The sequence below is a fragment of the Patagioenas fasciata genome, chromosome 18 (genome assembly GCF_037038585.1).
Source record: "Patagioenas fasciata isolate bPatFas1 chromosome 18, bPatFas1.hap1, whole genome shotgun sequence".
Classification (NCBI taxonomy): domain Eukaryota; kingdom Metazoa; phylum Chordata; class Aves; order Columbiformes; family Columbidae; genus Patagioenas; species Patagioenas fasciata.
Window position 1 is genome coordinate 5,355,204 of NC_092537.1, and position 15,463 is coordinate 5,370,666.

The following is a 15,463-nucleotide window of genomic DNA, read 5'->3' on the forward strand; positions in this document are numbered from 1 at the left end:
GAATGGCCAAAGCCACCCGAGAGCAGCAGTGCATTAAAGGAAGAAATACGTATTAATCTCATGGAACAGCACCTATCCCTGTAAAGCATAGAGTTGTGTTTGTTGGAAGAGACCCTCAAGTCCAACTGTTAACCCAACCCTGGCATTAAACCATGTTCCTAAGGACTTAATCTCTGCATCTTTTAAAACCTTCCAGGGATGGTGAGTCCACCACTGCCCTGGGCAGGCTGTTACAGCACCTGACAACCCTTTCCAGAAAGAAACTTTTCCCAATATCCAATCTAAACCTGCCCTGGTGCAACATGAGGTTGTTTCCTCTCATCCTGTCACTTGTTACTTGGGAGAAGAGACCAACACCCTCCATGCTCCAAGCTCCTTTCAGGCAGTTGCAGAGAGCAGAGTCCCCTCAGCTCCTGTTCTCCAGCTGAAACCCCCAGGACCCTCAGCCGTTCCCATCACACTTGTGCTCCAGCCCCTTCCCCATCTTCATTGCCCTTTTCTGAACTCAAATGCTGCTTTCTGTTCATGACTTGGCCATCGCTGTGGGTGCCTGACACCCCCCCAGCAAAGACACCACCACCTCTGGGGCCGGGTGATGCTGTGGCATCTCCATTCCCAAGGAGAACCAGGAGCTGTGTGTGTGCCCCGACTCAATGGGGAGAACCTGGGATGCCGACCGACCGAGCATCATGCCCGCTGTCCTCTGGGTTGCTTCTGCCCCTGAGCAACAGCTTCCCACTTAATTCACTTGCTGGTGAATTTGATCCAAACTTCTGCAACTAAATCATAGCAAGCATAATGCAATATCTTTCTGTTTTGATTATATTAAGCTGGGTAGCACTGGCTAATTGAATCTGGGGCTGTTGCCTCTTAATTACAAAAGGTCAGGCTCTGCTGAGCGCAGACAGGTAGCACAGGGATCGCTCGCACTGGGAAGGGGCTGAGGGCTCTTGCTGTGTGCAAAGACTCCTGTTTGTAACACGTAAGTGACCTCTGGATATTTTCCTGTTTTTTTTTTGTTTTGTGCTTATTATCTTGTGAATTTTAAGAGTCAAGTTACAACAAAAGTGTTACTGGGTATTTCTGTGTGGCAGAAGCAAGATTTTGTTTTAATTGAGAAGAACCTGTGAGCATTTTGTCTCTGTGTCTTGACTAAGTTGATGGTAAAAAATGCGGATTTTTGAGAATAAGCTGGGGTGAGCAGGTGACCCTGAAAAATGGGGACTCTGGCACCTGTGGGATGGAGCAGATGGGGTGATTACCTGCTGTGTGAGTGTGGACCCCGTTATTTATGGGTTTTAAACACACTCCTTGCCTGCTCGGTGCGAGGAACAGGCAGGACTCCCCAGTTCCAGCTCCATTCCTGGTGAATATTTCTCTCACAGAGCACGGACTGTGGGCTCAGCTGAGTGCCAGGGCAAGGGGCAATGGCAGTGCCACCGCTGCCCTTCACCTTCTTATCTTCCTCCTCCCTCTCCTCCTCCTCCCGCTCGCCTCAGCTGCCACCGATGACCAGCACTGTCTCCCATGCTTCCCAAAGCCCCTTTGCCCCTTCCCTGCCCACGCAGTGGCAGCAAGTGCCGTTTCAATAAAGCACCTTCTGCTCTGGTTAATTGAAGAGTTTCCCTTTGTCAGCCTCTGGGCTCAAAGGAGGGTCGGCACAAAGCCGTAGACATCAGCGCTTTGTGCGCCTCTGAAAATCCCATTAGCAGAAGAAAGAGCTTGAAGTTTCATTCAGCTAGAAAAAAAAAAATAAGGCAAAAAAATAAAATAACTCTCCCTGCAACCTTCTGATCTATCAGCTGCATATTAACATACCGCCTTCAGCACTGCTGGGGTCCCTGTCCCGGGAATATTTGATCAGGGTGAAGTGTTATATTGGACTGAAATGTGTTTGCTTGAGGGAGCGATGTGCTGATAATTGGGTCTGAGGTTAAAACTGGGGGAAAAAAGCCTGCCATCAGCAAATAGAAACCCTTCCCGCTCCCAGGATCCCCTTCCCCTCCTGAGATGGAGCCCACAGAGGAGACCCAGCCCCAGTATAGGGTCTTCTCCACCACCACATAGAGAATTTGCATGAAGATCTGCCTGTCTGGGGAAGCATCTGTCTGTCTCCATGGGTCCTGATCCAACCAAGCTGCTCCCAAGCCACCCCGCTTCCCTGCTGAATATCTCACGCAGCCCTTGTAGTGACTCTTTGGGGATCTTACAGGGTTGTTTCTTTTAATTTTTTATGTCCTCAAGGGCTTTGCAGAGGTCTGGCAGAGCCATGGACGTGGCTGGCTCTGCAGAGGGATGCTTTCCAGCCCCCTAAGTCAGGGAATGCCTGTGGGTCCCCCTCGTCAGCTGTCCCCCATGCCTGCCCTGCAGTGCTATATTTGGGCTAAATATTCCAGCCCACAGCCCCGTCCTGACAGTCGGAATGTCTATCCCGATATCGTGTAAACATTTCTACCGATTAAAAAGATCCAGATTTCTGGCGACTGAGCTGTGACTCAGCCCCATGTGATTTCCCAGGAATTCACCCCGGATGGGTGGCAGGAGCTGCCAGCTCCAGCCCCGCGCGCCCGCCGGGGAGGCACCTGCTGATTCATCCTCACCTTCTTCTTCCCCAGCCAGATAACGCGACAGCATGGGCTCCCAAACACCGCCTGCCACTGCCTTGTAGCGAAAGCTCTTGTCTGACAAGGGCTATGATTATTTTCCTGGAGCCTGGAAGCTGATGCCTGCACCCAGGCAGGAGTGTGGCCCCGGCTGCCTGTGGGTCGCGGCAGCCGATGAGGTGTTTGCTGTGCTAGGCAAGAAAATAACCCCGGCACCACATTGTATTGGCTCCTGGAGTTCACATCTCTGTGTTCCGGGCTGGAAATGCTGCCTGGAAGGATGCAGAAGGTTTGAACCACCCTTACAAGGATTTGCTGCAGCAGCGCACTTCGTTCTGCCCCAAAAGTTACAGCATCCACAGTCTGTTCTGGCAGCTCAGCTCTTTAAAATTTCTCCAAGAGGCAGCAGTTGGGACAGGGGATGGACTCTGCTGGCCCTCACAGTCTTAAGGCTTTTGGGCAGTCAGTTAATGGTTTTGACAGTCTTAATTTGGACTGGGAATGAACAGTTCAAGCAGTGACTTCAGGGAAATGCCCATGGGATAAGCCGTGACATGGTTAATAGAAAATTGTAATGTTGTTAAAGTGCTTTTCTGTAAAATGCTAGGAGGAGAAATTAATGATGTGGGGTTGTGTGGGGCTTTTTTTTTTCTAAAAGTTGATGTAGTTCTTTTAATTTAATTTTTTAATCCATCACATCAGCACTCTTGCCATGCAACTTTCATTTTATAGCAGTTTTCATATTAGCTGTAGCCACTGATGTCAATGAGTAGAACATGCCATGGGTTTGCCATGAAGGTATCTGAACAGCAGGCAGGCCTTCCATGCAAAACCAGATTAAGTCTTACCTAGAGAAGCTGGCATGCACCTTGCTTTAAAGACTAGAATAACCTTTCTGATTCAGCGGTGGCCGCTTGTGGGTGCTCCTCTGGGTCTGTTTCTTCCTTGACGGGATGTGGTGCAGGTGGTTTGAGCGGGTGAGCATGCTGGTGATCCTGCTCAACTGTGTGACGCTGGGCATGTTCCACCCCTGCGAGGACATCGCCTGTGATTCCCCGCGCTGCCGCATCCTCCAGGTACGATCCGGGGTCGGTGGGGAGCGGGATGGACTGAGCTGTGTCAGAGCTGGTTCCCTGGGTCCTGTCCACACTGCCTGTCCTGCCAGTGCTTAAAAAATGGTGGTTTTGGTGCTTGCCATCACCAGGCAAAGCCCCTGCCAGGCTGTGCTGACCCCAATGTAGCCAAGCTTTGCTTGGAGAGCTTGGGAAGGATTAACCATTGAGTTTATAGTGAAAGCAGAACCCAAAACAAACTTGTCCCTTTAACCCAGCGCTGTGGATGCTGTTGGCCCATCTGTGTTGGGGGAAAACACAGGGCTGCTCCCAGCACTGCCTCTGCCTGGGGCTTTTAGCCCTTGGTGGTGCAAGAAGAGACCTTACTGGACTCAAGTCTCTAATCCATCCCTGGTGCAAGTGTGAAATGCTGTAGGAGCATCCCACCGTGCTTCTTTTCTTTTGCAGAGCTTTGATGATTTCATCTTTGCCTTCTTCGCCGTGGAAATGATCGTTAAGATGATTGCACTGGGGATTTTTGGGAAGAAATGCTATTTGGGAGACACATGGAACCGCCTGGACTTCTTCATTGTCATCGCAGGGTAAGCCCAGCACTGTAGGTCTCCCTCTCCCTGTGTTTCTCTGTTGTCATTCGTGGCATCGCTTGGCAAGTATTGGATTTGTGGAGCAGCTGGTTTTGCAGCAGTGAAGCTTGAGGGTTTGCTGGGCCTCAGGTGATGTCGGCATTGCCCATCTTGACGTTTGGATTTTGGCCAGCCCGTGCCCTGGGGCTCCTTGTTGGTATTGGACTTGGCTTTTCTCTCTCCAGCCTTACTGGTGGTTTCGGTTTCCATCAGGCGAGGTGGCTGGCGGGCGGTTGGGAGCAGGGAGCAGCCAGGGAGGATCGTTCACTGAAATGTGCATGATTGCACTCATTCTTATACTTCTCTTTTTTTTTGAGGGAAAGTGACCAAGTTCGCCTTTTTGAGTGTTTTCCTTTCAGAGGCACCTGGTTTGAATTAAAGGCTCTTCCAGCACCCGCGAGTCTCCTGGCAGAGACTGGGAATCCACATGAAAAGTCCCTGGACCCTGGCCAGCGAGCTGAGTTTCTTTGACACATGAATCGCTTGCCGGCCCTTGTCTCCCCTCCCTGCTCCAAGAGCCCAAAGACCTTAGGGAAAACAGTGGGTTTTTCCTCTTTTGATAGAGCTAGAGATCAAATTTACTGGATTTTCCTGGAAAGGAGCAGTGGAACCTCCCAGCTGAGCTGTTTACCTGGCAAGGGTTTTGTGTGCCTCATGAAGGGTCAACACCTTCATGGGCTTTGTTTATGGTCCATCACCAACCCCACAGGGCCACGGCACATACCTCTGCCAGACAGCTGATAGAACCAAAGCAGTGGCGCAGTAAAACCAGTAAGGAGGTGCCGGGTCTCCTAGTGCATCACTGGCCTGGGAAACTCATTGCCACAGGGTACTGCAGAAGCCAAAAGGTGTAGTGAGGCTCCAGACCCAGGCTGGAGGCAGAGATGGAGGAGCAGAAAGGCCAAGAGCTGTAACCATCTCAGTGAACCCACCTTCTGCAGGATGCACCAAGTTTGTGTGTTCCAACTGCGCCAGCCTCTGGCTTCTTGGGGTAGGAGAGGGCTCAAAGTTTTCTCCTGAAGTGTCTGAGCAGCGTTAGGGGCTGCAGCAATGGAATGTTGCACAAGATGGGACCCTGGGTCTGACCGGCTCTGTTAGGGTTGTAAACATCAGCAGCACAACCAGGGGCTGGTGCCTGCTAAAGCCACCTTATGTATTATTTATTCCTTCTTCTTTATTATGTATTGTACTAGAATTAATTGTGATGAAGAAGCAGAGCTCCCCTCTGCCGCAGCCGCTTCCCGCATCCCCGATGCGTGGAGGCGTTTATTCCTGTAGAGGTTTTGCAGCCTTGCAGCTTGACCACTCCCGTGACTCCTGCCAGGTTGGCTTTGCCTCTCACTAAATGATGGGCCTTTCCTTTGTGTGCGTGAACTGCTCCCATCTGGGCCTCGTCAAAACCAATTCAGCTGACAAAGGATCGAACTTAAATGCAAAGCGGAACCTCTCCTTTCCCAGCTGCTTTCTCTGCTCCCTTTCACACCCTTGCGCTCTCCTCCAGCCCTCACCCATCCATCCCAGAGTGCTGTGTTCTCCTCGATTAAAGGTGTAGGCAAAACACACAGTGAGGGTAAGATGAAAAAGCAATGCAGGGTCAAATCCCAACAAGACAGAGGGAAAAATCTGCTGGTGGTCCTTGAGTGCAGCTCTGCAGTTCCCACATGGGCCAAATTACCCCAATGAGCATCCAGAGCACGGTGACAACAGCAGAGCAGGGGAGCAAGGGATGAGCTGAGCTCCACATGGAGCATCTTGTCCCTGAGTGGGTGTGTGATGTGGGAAAAGGGGCCAGAGCTGAGCAGTGGTCATGGAGGAGAGTGTGCGCTGCGGCAATGATCAGATCCCCGCTGTATTTGCTAAATAACCAATAAAGTGCGTCACATTTTTGCGTAGGTCTCGCATAAGGGCTTCAGCCAGTATTTCATCCTCTGAGTTCCTTGAGAACTTTCTGGACGTGGTGATTAAGATTGCAGAGAAACCTTTTTGTGTGTGTGTGTGTTTACCCCAAATCTGGCACTTGCAGAGGGCTGGGAGAGCCACTCAGTGCTGTTCTCACCCCCATTGCGATGCTGGCCACTTTTGTGACATGCCATTAAATAGTTCCCAGCTCTGTTAAACTGTCCAGAGCAATCTCCTGAGCTCATGGAGAGTAAATGACTTCTTTGTGACAATGTAATGCAATTAGCGCTAATTGTAGAGTGTGTAATGTCTGCAACACATCTCTGTAATTACAGGAAAACTTGCTGGAGATGAGAATAGCGCTGTATGATCAAAACTCAGCTTAGTGAAACGTGGCTTTGGCTGTAGGTTATGGAATTGCAGGGGGAAAAGGGAAGGAAAAAAGTGATGAATGACATCATTATGTTGTGTTATTTTAAAGAAGAGGATTTGGGGAGTTAACTTTTAAGAGAACACTTGAAGGTTAACGGGTGTTGCAAGCCAGCTCTCGCCCTCTAAAGACGATTCAATATGATTTCAACCTCTCCCAGAGTAAGATGCTGAAGTATCGAGCATGAACAATTGTTTATATCTGAAAATATGCAGAAGCATTTACAGTTAAGTGCTGGCTGAGGCTCGGGCTGGTGAACCGGAGCTGTGGGACGGAGATGTGCCCTGACCTGCTGTGTCCCCGGTTGCTCCAGGACCCAGAACCTGCTTTGTCTCCCCCTGCTCTGCGCAGGATCCAGGGACCTCTTCACTGCTTGATCTGTGCGAAGAGGGTTGACACAGGTTGAGATCCGTCTGCTCCTCATCTGAAGCCATCCACAGCCCCAGTAACTTTGCTGCAGTTCCACCAACTTGCAAGTGATCAGTTTATTTTGACTTTAGCCAGATAAGGACTTCCTTGAACCTCTGCATCCCTGTGGACTGAGTTGTGCTTTAAACCATCCTCATAAAAAAAAACCGAAACAAACAAATCCCAAAACAACAACCCCTCCCCAAAGCTTAATTATTTTCCAAGGAGAAGCTTTAAATCAGAAGATAATTTGGTGGTGTGAGAGCTTACAGGGCTCCTCTCTGCCTTCTCTAGGCACAGGGTCCAGCAGGGCTCTGGGTCCGTGCCTGCATTTCTGCTCCCCCGAGCAGGGCTGTGCATCACCCGTGTTTGAGTTGAGCGGGTCTGCGGTTACTCTGGGCTTAGTCAGTTGTTTGGCCAAGTGCTTGGAGTCCTGTTTGTGCTTTGTTCATTGTAAGGGTAACCGGCCTCTTAAAGGACTTTGTAGGAAAGTTAAACACTTCTGGAACACTTTGCTTACAATTTGAGAGGAGCTGGGGCTGGAGGTGCTTGGCAGGCTGCTTTCTACAGACAAAGAAATGCCATTTCTTTTTATCTTTACTTCCTGAGCACTTCTTCTAATGTTCATCCCTTAAGGATGTCTTGCTCCCTCCTGGTTTTGAGTGCTGAATTTCGGGGATGTGATATGCTGCAGGAAGCCTTGCTGTGTTCATAGGTGCCAGGAGAGAAAGGGATGCTGCAGTCCCCACTCCATCCCGGCTCCTTTTCAAACAAAAGCACCAGGTGGTTTCTGAAAAGCTCTTGAGCACAGAAACTGGGGTAAGGATGGTGATGCTGATCAAGGGGCCGTTGCAACTCCCTGATTCAGGTATGGGGAAGAAAGTACCGGCATGGGGCTGTCCATGGGGGTCCCTGCTGCAGCCTCCCGCTGCCACTGTGGGCAAAGGCTGTTCTTCCCCTGTGGATTAGTCCCTTCACCCCATGAAACTGAAAAAAAAGACAGAAATGAATGTTGCTTTTTCATAACCTCTACCTATATTGATCCCTTTCACACTGAGGAGCAGCACCTTGGAGATGTGGATGCACAGTGCCCTTGGCGCTGCCTAGGCATCATTAGTGCCGTGGGGTAATTGCCCGTGTAAGTGGCCGATTTGCACACGCAATTACCCAATGTGCAATCACAGCCGCGGCCCCTTTGAGCTGCAGTGAAAGCTGCACCAAACCCTCTCCAGGGATCCTGCCTCTCTCCAGTACTTTCTGAGGTAGGTGCAAGTGTCCTGGGAGCCAGGAGCCTCCTCCTGGGGCCCCGCTGTGTCCTGGCTCATCCAGAATTAGGTGATCTTTGCTCCAGGCAGAGGTGGCAGAACCACATCAATCTGATACTCTTGATCACAAACCCACCTGTGAAAAGACTTGGCATTTTTTTTTTTTAAGTTTTAGGATTCTTTTTAAAGAGAAGTGTTTCATTTCTTTCAGTTCTTCAGCTGAACTTGCTGCTGCTTCAAAAGTCTCATTAGTCAAGTGTCCTGCCTGGGACACACGGTGCCTCTGTGTGTTCAGATCCAGCAGCTGCGGGGCTCATGCCACCTCCAGTGCTGGTTTTTTTTTATTCTGTGCAGGTTGATTAAAATGAGTATTTTTAAAATTAAACAACACCCACGGATGAGGTGAGGCTTTCGAGGCTTAAAAAGCAGCTCCTGAGCAAAAGCTGAGCGCAGCAGAGGCAGGAAGGGCCAGGGGGAAATTTCCTTCCAGCTGCCTGCAAATGTTGCCTAAAAAATTTCCCCTTGTCTTTTCCAACACTGATGGCTTAAAAATCGTCCACTGATTGCTGTGCTTTGTAGATAAAGGGTGCCTATATGCTCAGTTTAGGAAACCTTTTAATGCTGAATAAATGTGAGCCTATCTCTTGCCGGCAGCTCCTGGGGATGCTGTCCTGCCTGCAGGCATTGCTGCTCTGCCACTGGTTCCTGCTGCGACCTTGGTCACATCCCCTGGCTGTACGGCATCCCTGGTAGCCAGCTGTGAAAGGGGAGAGCTCAAGTTTTCGTTGGAAAGCTCCCTCAGCACAAACTCCACAGCTTTGATTGGATTTTCCCAGCATCTTCTGCTTCCTGAGGTGGAGTAATCCTGGGGACATGAGCTGGGTGGGTTGGAGTAATGATGCTGGGTAAGTGTGGGAAGGGTTTTGCCAGTGTTTCTGTGCTCTCTTAGAGACCCACTGGATAAAGGGAGCCCCTTCAGCCCCTCCTGTGATGCTCCTGAGCATCACTTCGGTGAGCCCTTTGCCGTAGGCAGGGCTGCTGCCTGACACCGTGCTGACGAGATCCTTCCCAGTGCTTTGGGTTTTATATGAAAGAAACACCAGCGTGCTCTGAGTCTTGTTATCTCTGGGCAGAACAGGGATGAATTTTGGATGCCTGGTCCACCCTGGGCCATCCCTCATGTCTGTCTGTCTGCTGAGTCCCGGGAGTTTCCCTCTCAGAGGAGTGTTTGCCAAGGGTTTGCATCAGCTCTCTCTCTGCATCCCACCACCAGCCCGTGCTACGTCTGGCTTTGCAGATGCTCCACTTTTATTCTTAGAAAGACTTAAATATTTCCGCTCTCCTTCTGAATGACTCCAGCGATTGGGGGTTGCTGATCACTCTGACGACTCTCAGCATTTGCCATGAATCCATCCTATTTAATGCTGAGTGTTTTTCTGAGCCTTTAACTTGTTCGGGCACTCGGGTCTGTGACAGGCATCGTACTTTCCTGTTTGAACAGAAATGACATTTGAGTTGAAGCTTCATCAGGGGCTTTTTGCACTGCAGATTTTCAGTGCGTAAATGTTATATATGCTGGTAAATGCACCTGTCACCTTGCCAGTTGGTGACATCCTGACGTTCATGCTCCCTGGCTATGTCCCCTTGCCGGGGATGTAGATTGATTCCTCCTGTGCATTCCCTTGCCTTGGGAAGTGACCTTTAAGCTGGGAAGTGGTGGGACTCTCATTGGACTTGCTCTTTAGTGACTGATTTTTACCCACATTTCCACCCCCAACACTGGATTCTCTCAAGGCTCTTGAGCTGTTACTTACCAGCAATGTGAGAATTTTGTAGTTTAGATCTGGGGCTGAGCTTGTGCTCCTATAATACCGGTGCTGTTAGAGATGTCTGGCAGCAGAGGTAGAGAGCATCTACCTACTCATGGTCTTGGTGCTAAAGTGTTTGCTCAAGCTAGTGGGTGGTTTGGTTATTTTTTTAATGTGGTATTATAATTGTTCTGTAACATATTTAATCAAAATGCATTTTACAACGTGCCCTTTGCAGCTTACAAGCACACGCAGCTCTGGAAGTGAGTCTCGGGCTGTCATTAATCAGAAAATGATTTGTCTTGGTGCAAATAAACATATGCTGCCCTGAAGTTTGCTGGTAGCCTCTGTTTTAATAACAGATGAAGGAAAAGCTGCATGTTTGACATGGGCTTTTTACCTGGATCTGGCAAACCATACAAAAATCTTGTTTTTGAACAGCGAGTGAAACTTCAGCACCAATAAAGTCCAGGGAAATTATTGCCTTTCTCCTTATTGGAGATAAAGCTCACTCAGCGTGGTGAGTCCCTCACTGAGGAAGGGGCTGGTGTTCCTGGGGCCAGGTGGGCTTTGGTGGACACGCTGCCTTCCTCTGTGCTCAGAGAATGATAACAAACTCATAGCATCCATATGTGTCTGTCCAGCATTCGCACCCCGGGTCTGCCCCATGGCTGTGGGTGTCAGCTAAATATAGGGGAATATGTTGAGGTTATTTAGATCTTAGATATGATTTGATCATCATCATCCTCATTAGAGCCTATCAAGAGAAATGGGATAGTGTCGCTGCATCAAGAATGAAGTTGTGTATTTGGAAAGAGAAGGTCTTCTCCACCCCAAGTGTTCCTCACCTGCCGATGTCTGTAAGGGAGGAGAGGGGGTTTGTTGATCACAGCAGGAGCAGAAACCTCCCATATGCAACACTGATGCCTTTGTGCAAGGTGTTGGCAAAGCCTCCTCCAGAAGTTCGATGTCTAATCAGGTCTGATTAATTCAGGCTAGGGCAGGCATGGAAAAAGGTTGTGACTGGGAAGCAGAGAGCCTGTCTGCAAGGTGGGGCTGGAAGAGCTGGGTTTGTTTGGTTTCACAAAATGAAGGATGAGGGGAAGGAGGTGTGATTTGTCTTCTGTGAACCTGTCAGATGGGTAAACACCAGTAACAAAGAGCACCTAAAAGACCATGGTGCCATAAGAACAAAGGCATATAAGCTTGTCCTGAATAAATTTAGGCTGGAAGTTAAGCTTCTAACCATCAAAGCTGGAGAAAGGGAACCACCCAACTAGCTTTGAGGTGGAACTTGATAATTTTTGGAAGAGTTTAATATCCTGTGATTGCCTGTGGCAGCAGGAGCCTGGCTGTGTGGGGAGCCTCGTGGTCCTTTTCCTTGCCTTTGCCTGGCTCTGCCTCTTCAAGAATGTTTTTGGGCAGAGATCTTGTGTTTTCCAACAGCTGGAGAGCAAAGTCCTGGTGAGGATGTGACCAATGGCCCCACTGTGCTTGAGCAAAGGTTCCAGAGCAGAGGGAGAAGGTGCTGGGGGACCCCAGGGACTTGCAGCAGTCCTAGTGCATCCTCAGACTAAACCATGTGCAGGTTGTACCTCGGTGTCCTGAGTTGTGAAATAACCCCACTGGGCATAGTGTAGGAACACTGTGAGGTTCCTTGGTCCATATTTGCTGCATTTGGTACCTGTGAGTGTCATGTGTTTTGATTTGTGCGCTCGCCCACAACCTGAATCCCACCTGCCAATGGTCTCTGCTGGGTAGAGCTTGCAGAGCTCAGTGTCCCATGTTCCACGCTGCCTGTGCCCTGCAGAAAGGTTCTGCACCAGGGATGCTCCTCAGGTTGTGCTGGTGCTCAGCACAGCGAACCCAGATTTGTTGAAGTATCTGTAAAATTGTTGTTAAAAACAAGGCTGTGTCTGGAAATCACCCTCTTGGAGTATGCAGGAAGTTTTGGAAGATTCTGCGCTGGATCTGTGCAAAAACAGTAACCAAAGCAGATAAGAGAGAGAAGATCTGTGGCTGTGTGAGCTGGTGTGTCGTGTTCTTGCTCATTGACTTTATTCTGATACGCAAACAACCCTTAATTAATTCCTCTGGCAAACTCTCCTGATGGGAGAGATGCAGTAACAAGTCCCTCTGTGAGCGGTTGGCATATACGGTTTGATTTATAGTGTTTGATAATTTAACATTTCTCCAGAAGATCCTTGACGCTCCTCCATGTCCGTGTCTTCCGCAGAATGCTGGAGTACTCCCTGGACCTGCAGAACGTCAGCTTCTCAGCCGTCCGCACCGTCCGCGTCCTGCGGCCACTCAGGGCCATTAACAGGGTCCCCAGTAAGTTGGATCCTTATTCCTCCTGGTTGATGCAAGTTCTTTATATCTGTTGCCCCAAAGGCGGAAGAGCAAACACAGATGCTTCCCGTCTTACGTTGCTCCAACATTCATCCAAGCCTGGGAGTGCTAGGTCCTACCACCACTCTCTGGTTTCCAATGCCCACTTTAAATAACGTTCTTTTTGACACTTCTAGCGTCAGGGATGAGCCACCAGTCAATAAGATACCCAGGACTGTCTCCACACTCCTTTCTTTCTCATCTGAAGAGGGTCTTAGGAGGCTGCTAAGGGGAAGAGATGCAGGTGATAGGGAATGACTGAGCCAACAGCCTTTGCCAGGCAGCACGGCCAGGGGTCTGAGCCACGCTGCTCCCACCCTCCCTGCACTACTTCAAACTTTCTTGGAGAAACTGAGGCAAGGAAATCTTGTTGTCCCTGGAGACAGCTCCCCAGGAGATGCTGAGGAGTCTCCTCTTGGAGCATATCTTTCTCTGCTCCCCAGAGCTGGTCTGTACAGCCAAAATCCCCAACACCTCCCAAGCAAGCCTGGGTGGGCTGGGAGGTGGCTGTTCGGTGCTGGTTTATCAGTTCACATATGGGGACCTCAGATTCCCCTTTGAGCAGCAATGGGTGGCATTGCCCGCTCCTGCATCGCTCCTGTGCTCGGAGGGACATTGGCCATCGCAAACACGACCCAAGTGCCCCAGGAGCCATTCGTGCCACTCTGGGCAGAGCCCCAAGCACTGCGAGTGGTACATATCTCCATCCCTCTGGGATGCTGTACCGATGGGGTGTGATACGTGTAAGTACAACTGTACCAGAAATGTCCTTTTCCTGGTCCTACACTCCTGGGTGTTGAACCCAACCTTGTTTTAGACAAATTAAACCCAAGTCCGAACTCCTCTCTCTGAACTAGCTGATGCCTTGATGAGAACTAATCAGCTTCAGTTCCGTCTGTCAATGCTGGAGGTGCCTGGGCTCTATTTATTTTTCTGATCCTGACTCTTGAACTTAATTTGGCTTTGCTGCTGCTGCTGTTTCAATTATTATGGTAGCTTCAGAATCCTGTTTGCAATGTTTTTTTTTTGTCCCCACTGCTGAACTGATGGATGGCTGAATTTATCTGCCACTGTCTAACCGGGGATGTAATTCACTTAATGTATTTTGAAATCCTGGGCAATTTATCTTGGCTTCTCTGCAATGGTGTTACAACGGGATAGAAATGTAAGGTGAGAAAAGAAATAAGAGAGTTTTGTATGATGATAAATGCAGTAACCACAGAAAGTAATTTCGGTTAATTAGTAGTTGATGCAAGGCAGTTGTTCCCCTGTAGAGGAGTAGAAGAAAAACCCTGGTGAAGGAGGCGACAGCATCAGGAAGAGAGGAAAAAGTCTTCTTGAAGTATCAAAGTAAAGGGCGCAACAGTAAAGCTTTCTTTAAATGAAAATCAATATCAGCAAGTGAGAGAATGCAGAAGATGGGGAAGAAGGAGAGTCAGAGATGAGCAGAATATTACAGAGACGTCAGACGAAATCAATTTTTTTGTGTGTGTAAATGTCAAGTTGAAGTCACCATCAATTTGTCTTTGTTGCAGAACTGGCTGTTCCTGAACTTGTGAGAATTAACTGCCAGGGAGAGTTGGGTAGTTTAAGGAAGAGAGGGGATTTAGGGTAGATGAGGGGAATTAGGGAGGGAAGGGAATTTTAATATATACAGAGTGGGGAAAGAAATATGACTGGGCAAGGGAGAATGTCAGGGTTTGGTCTCAGAGAAGAAAGAAGACATATAATTGCTGGAAAATGCCAGGAGGAGAAGAGGACTTGGGATGAGGAGTGAAGAGAGAGGAACAGGGCAGGGATGGAGCGGGGGAACCCAAGGGCTTTGAGGGGAACCAGAGAGGACTGGGGAGCTGTGGGAGTTTGCAAGACACGTGTGGGTGACAAGCAACAGTGGCTGGGAAGGCAGCGGCTGTCACTGCAAGGAAAAGTATGGATGGAAAGGAAAAGGTCGGGAGGATGTAGCTGAAATAAGAAAATTCAGCCTGGACTTTTCCTCTTTGCCTCAGGTATGCGCATCCTGGTGACGCTTCTTTTGGACACACTGCCCATGCTGGGGAACGTCCTCCTCCTCTGTTTCTTCGTCTTCTTCATCTTTGGCATCGTGGGAGTCCAGCTCTGGGCAGGTTTGCTCAGGAACCGCTGCTTCCTCCCCGAGAACTTCAGCATGTGAGTCTGTCTGGGCAGTAGAAGTGTTTCTCCTACCAGTCTGTCCCTCCAGGAGACCAGGATGTCCTCCATCAGAAAGCCCTGGTCCTTCTGTCAATGCTCCCTGCTCCTAAATGCCACCACAGCTCCTGCCCAGGCACGCACCGCTGGAACAGAGCGAGCTGGGACAATGTGTCATTGGAGTCCTGCAGGGCTGTCCGTAACCCTCAGCTGGCACCCGGGAGCCTCTCTGATTGATAAGAGTCTCCAAAAAAACCCTGAGAATAAGAGTTCAGGCTGTCTGAATTCAGCATTTCATTAACATGCGACCTTTTCTGCATTTGTCAAGACGTTGAGGTCTGAATCCCGTTCAGCATCTGGTGATGTTTATTGATATGGTATTTATAGTCCCACCTGAAACCCAGGGGAGGCTGATGTAGCTACCACACATTTCAGGATGCTAGATCCTTTTCAGTCTCAGAGCAAGAGATAGTCCCTGTCCCAAACTGTTATTTTTCACGGACCTTTGGATTTTAAGGTCCAGAGGACAATTGTGATCAAATGGGGTTTTGTAGCACCCAGTTCCCTGGCCAGTCAGCTTGCCAGATGTAGGAATATTTTAACACTGGTTGAAATATCAGGTAGATATTTCTTTCAGACCAGGATTTCCATACCTGTTGTTCTATCTACCTGCTTTTCTTCACCACCTCCCTCCATCTGAAGTGTAGGAGAAAGGCAGATCTCTGCAAGCCCTTGATGCATGTTCCAACACTCCAGGATTTTATCCTCTCCCACACATTTCCTAATCAATTGCCACT

General features: G+C 49.3%; 1 protein-coding gene across 17 annotated transcripts in view; it reads left to right on the forward strand.

Annotated features, from left to right (window-relative positions):
• CACNA1G (calcium voltage-gated channel subunit alpha1 G) overlaps positions 1-15,463 on the forward strand; it is a 138,458-nt gene that overhangs the window by 36,566 nt on the left and 86,429 nt on the right. For all 17 annotated transcript variants that reach the window (XM_071816535.1, XM_071816530.1, XM_071816524.1 and 14 more), the window contains exons 2-5: positions 3,568-3,679; positions 4,124-4,257; positions 12,346-12,443; positions 14,507-14,666. In XM_071816535.1, the coding sequence (XP_071672636.1) occupies positions 3,568-3,679; positions 4,124-4,257; positions 12,346-12,443; positions 14,507-14,666 (504 nt within the window). The remainder of the gene's footprint in view (positions 1-3,567; positions 3,680-4,123; positions 4,258-12,345; positions 12,444-14,506; positions 14,667-15,463) is intronic.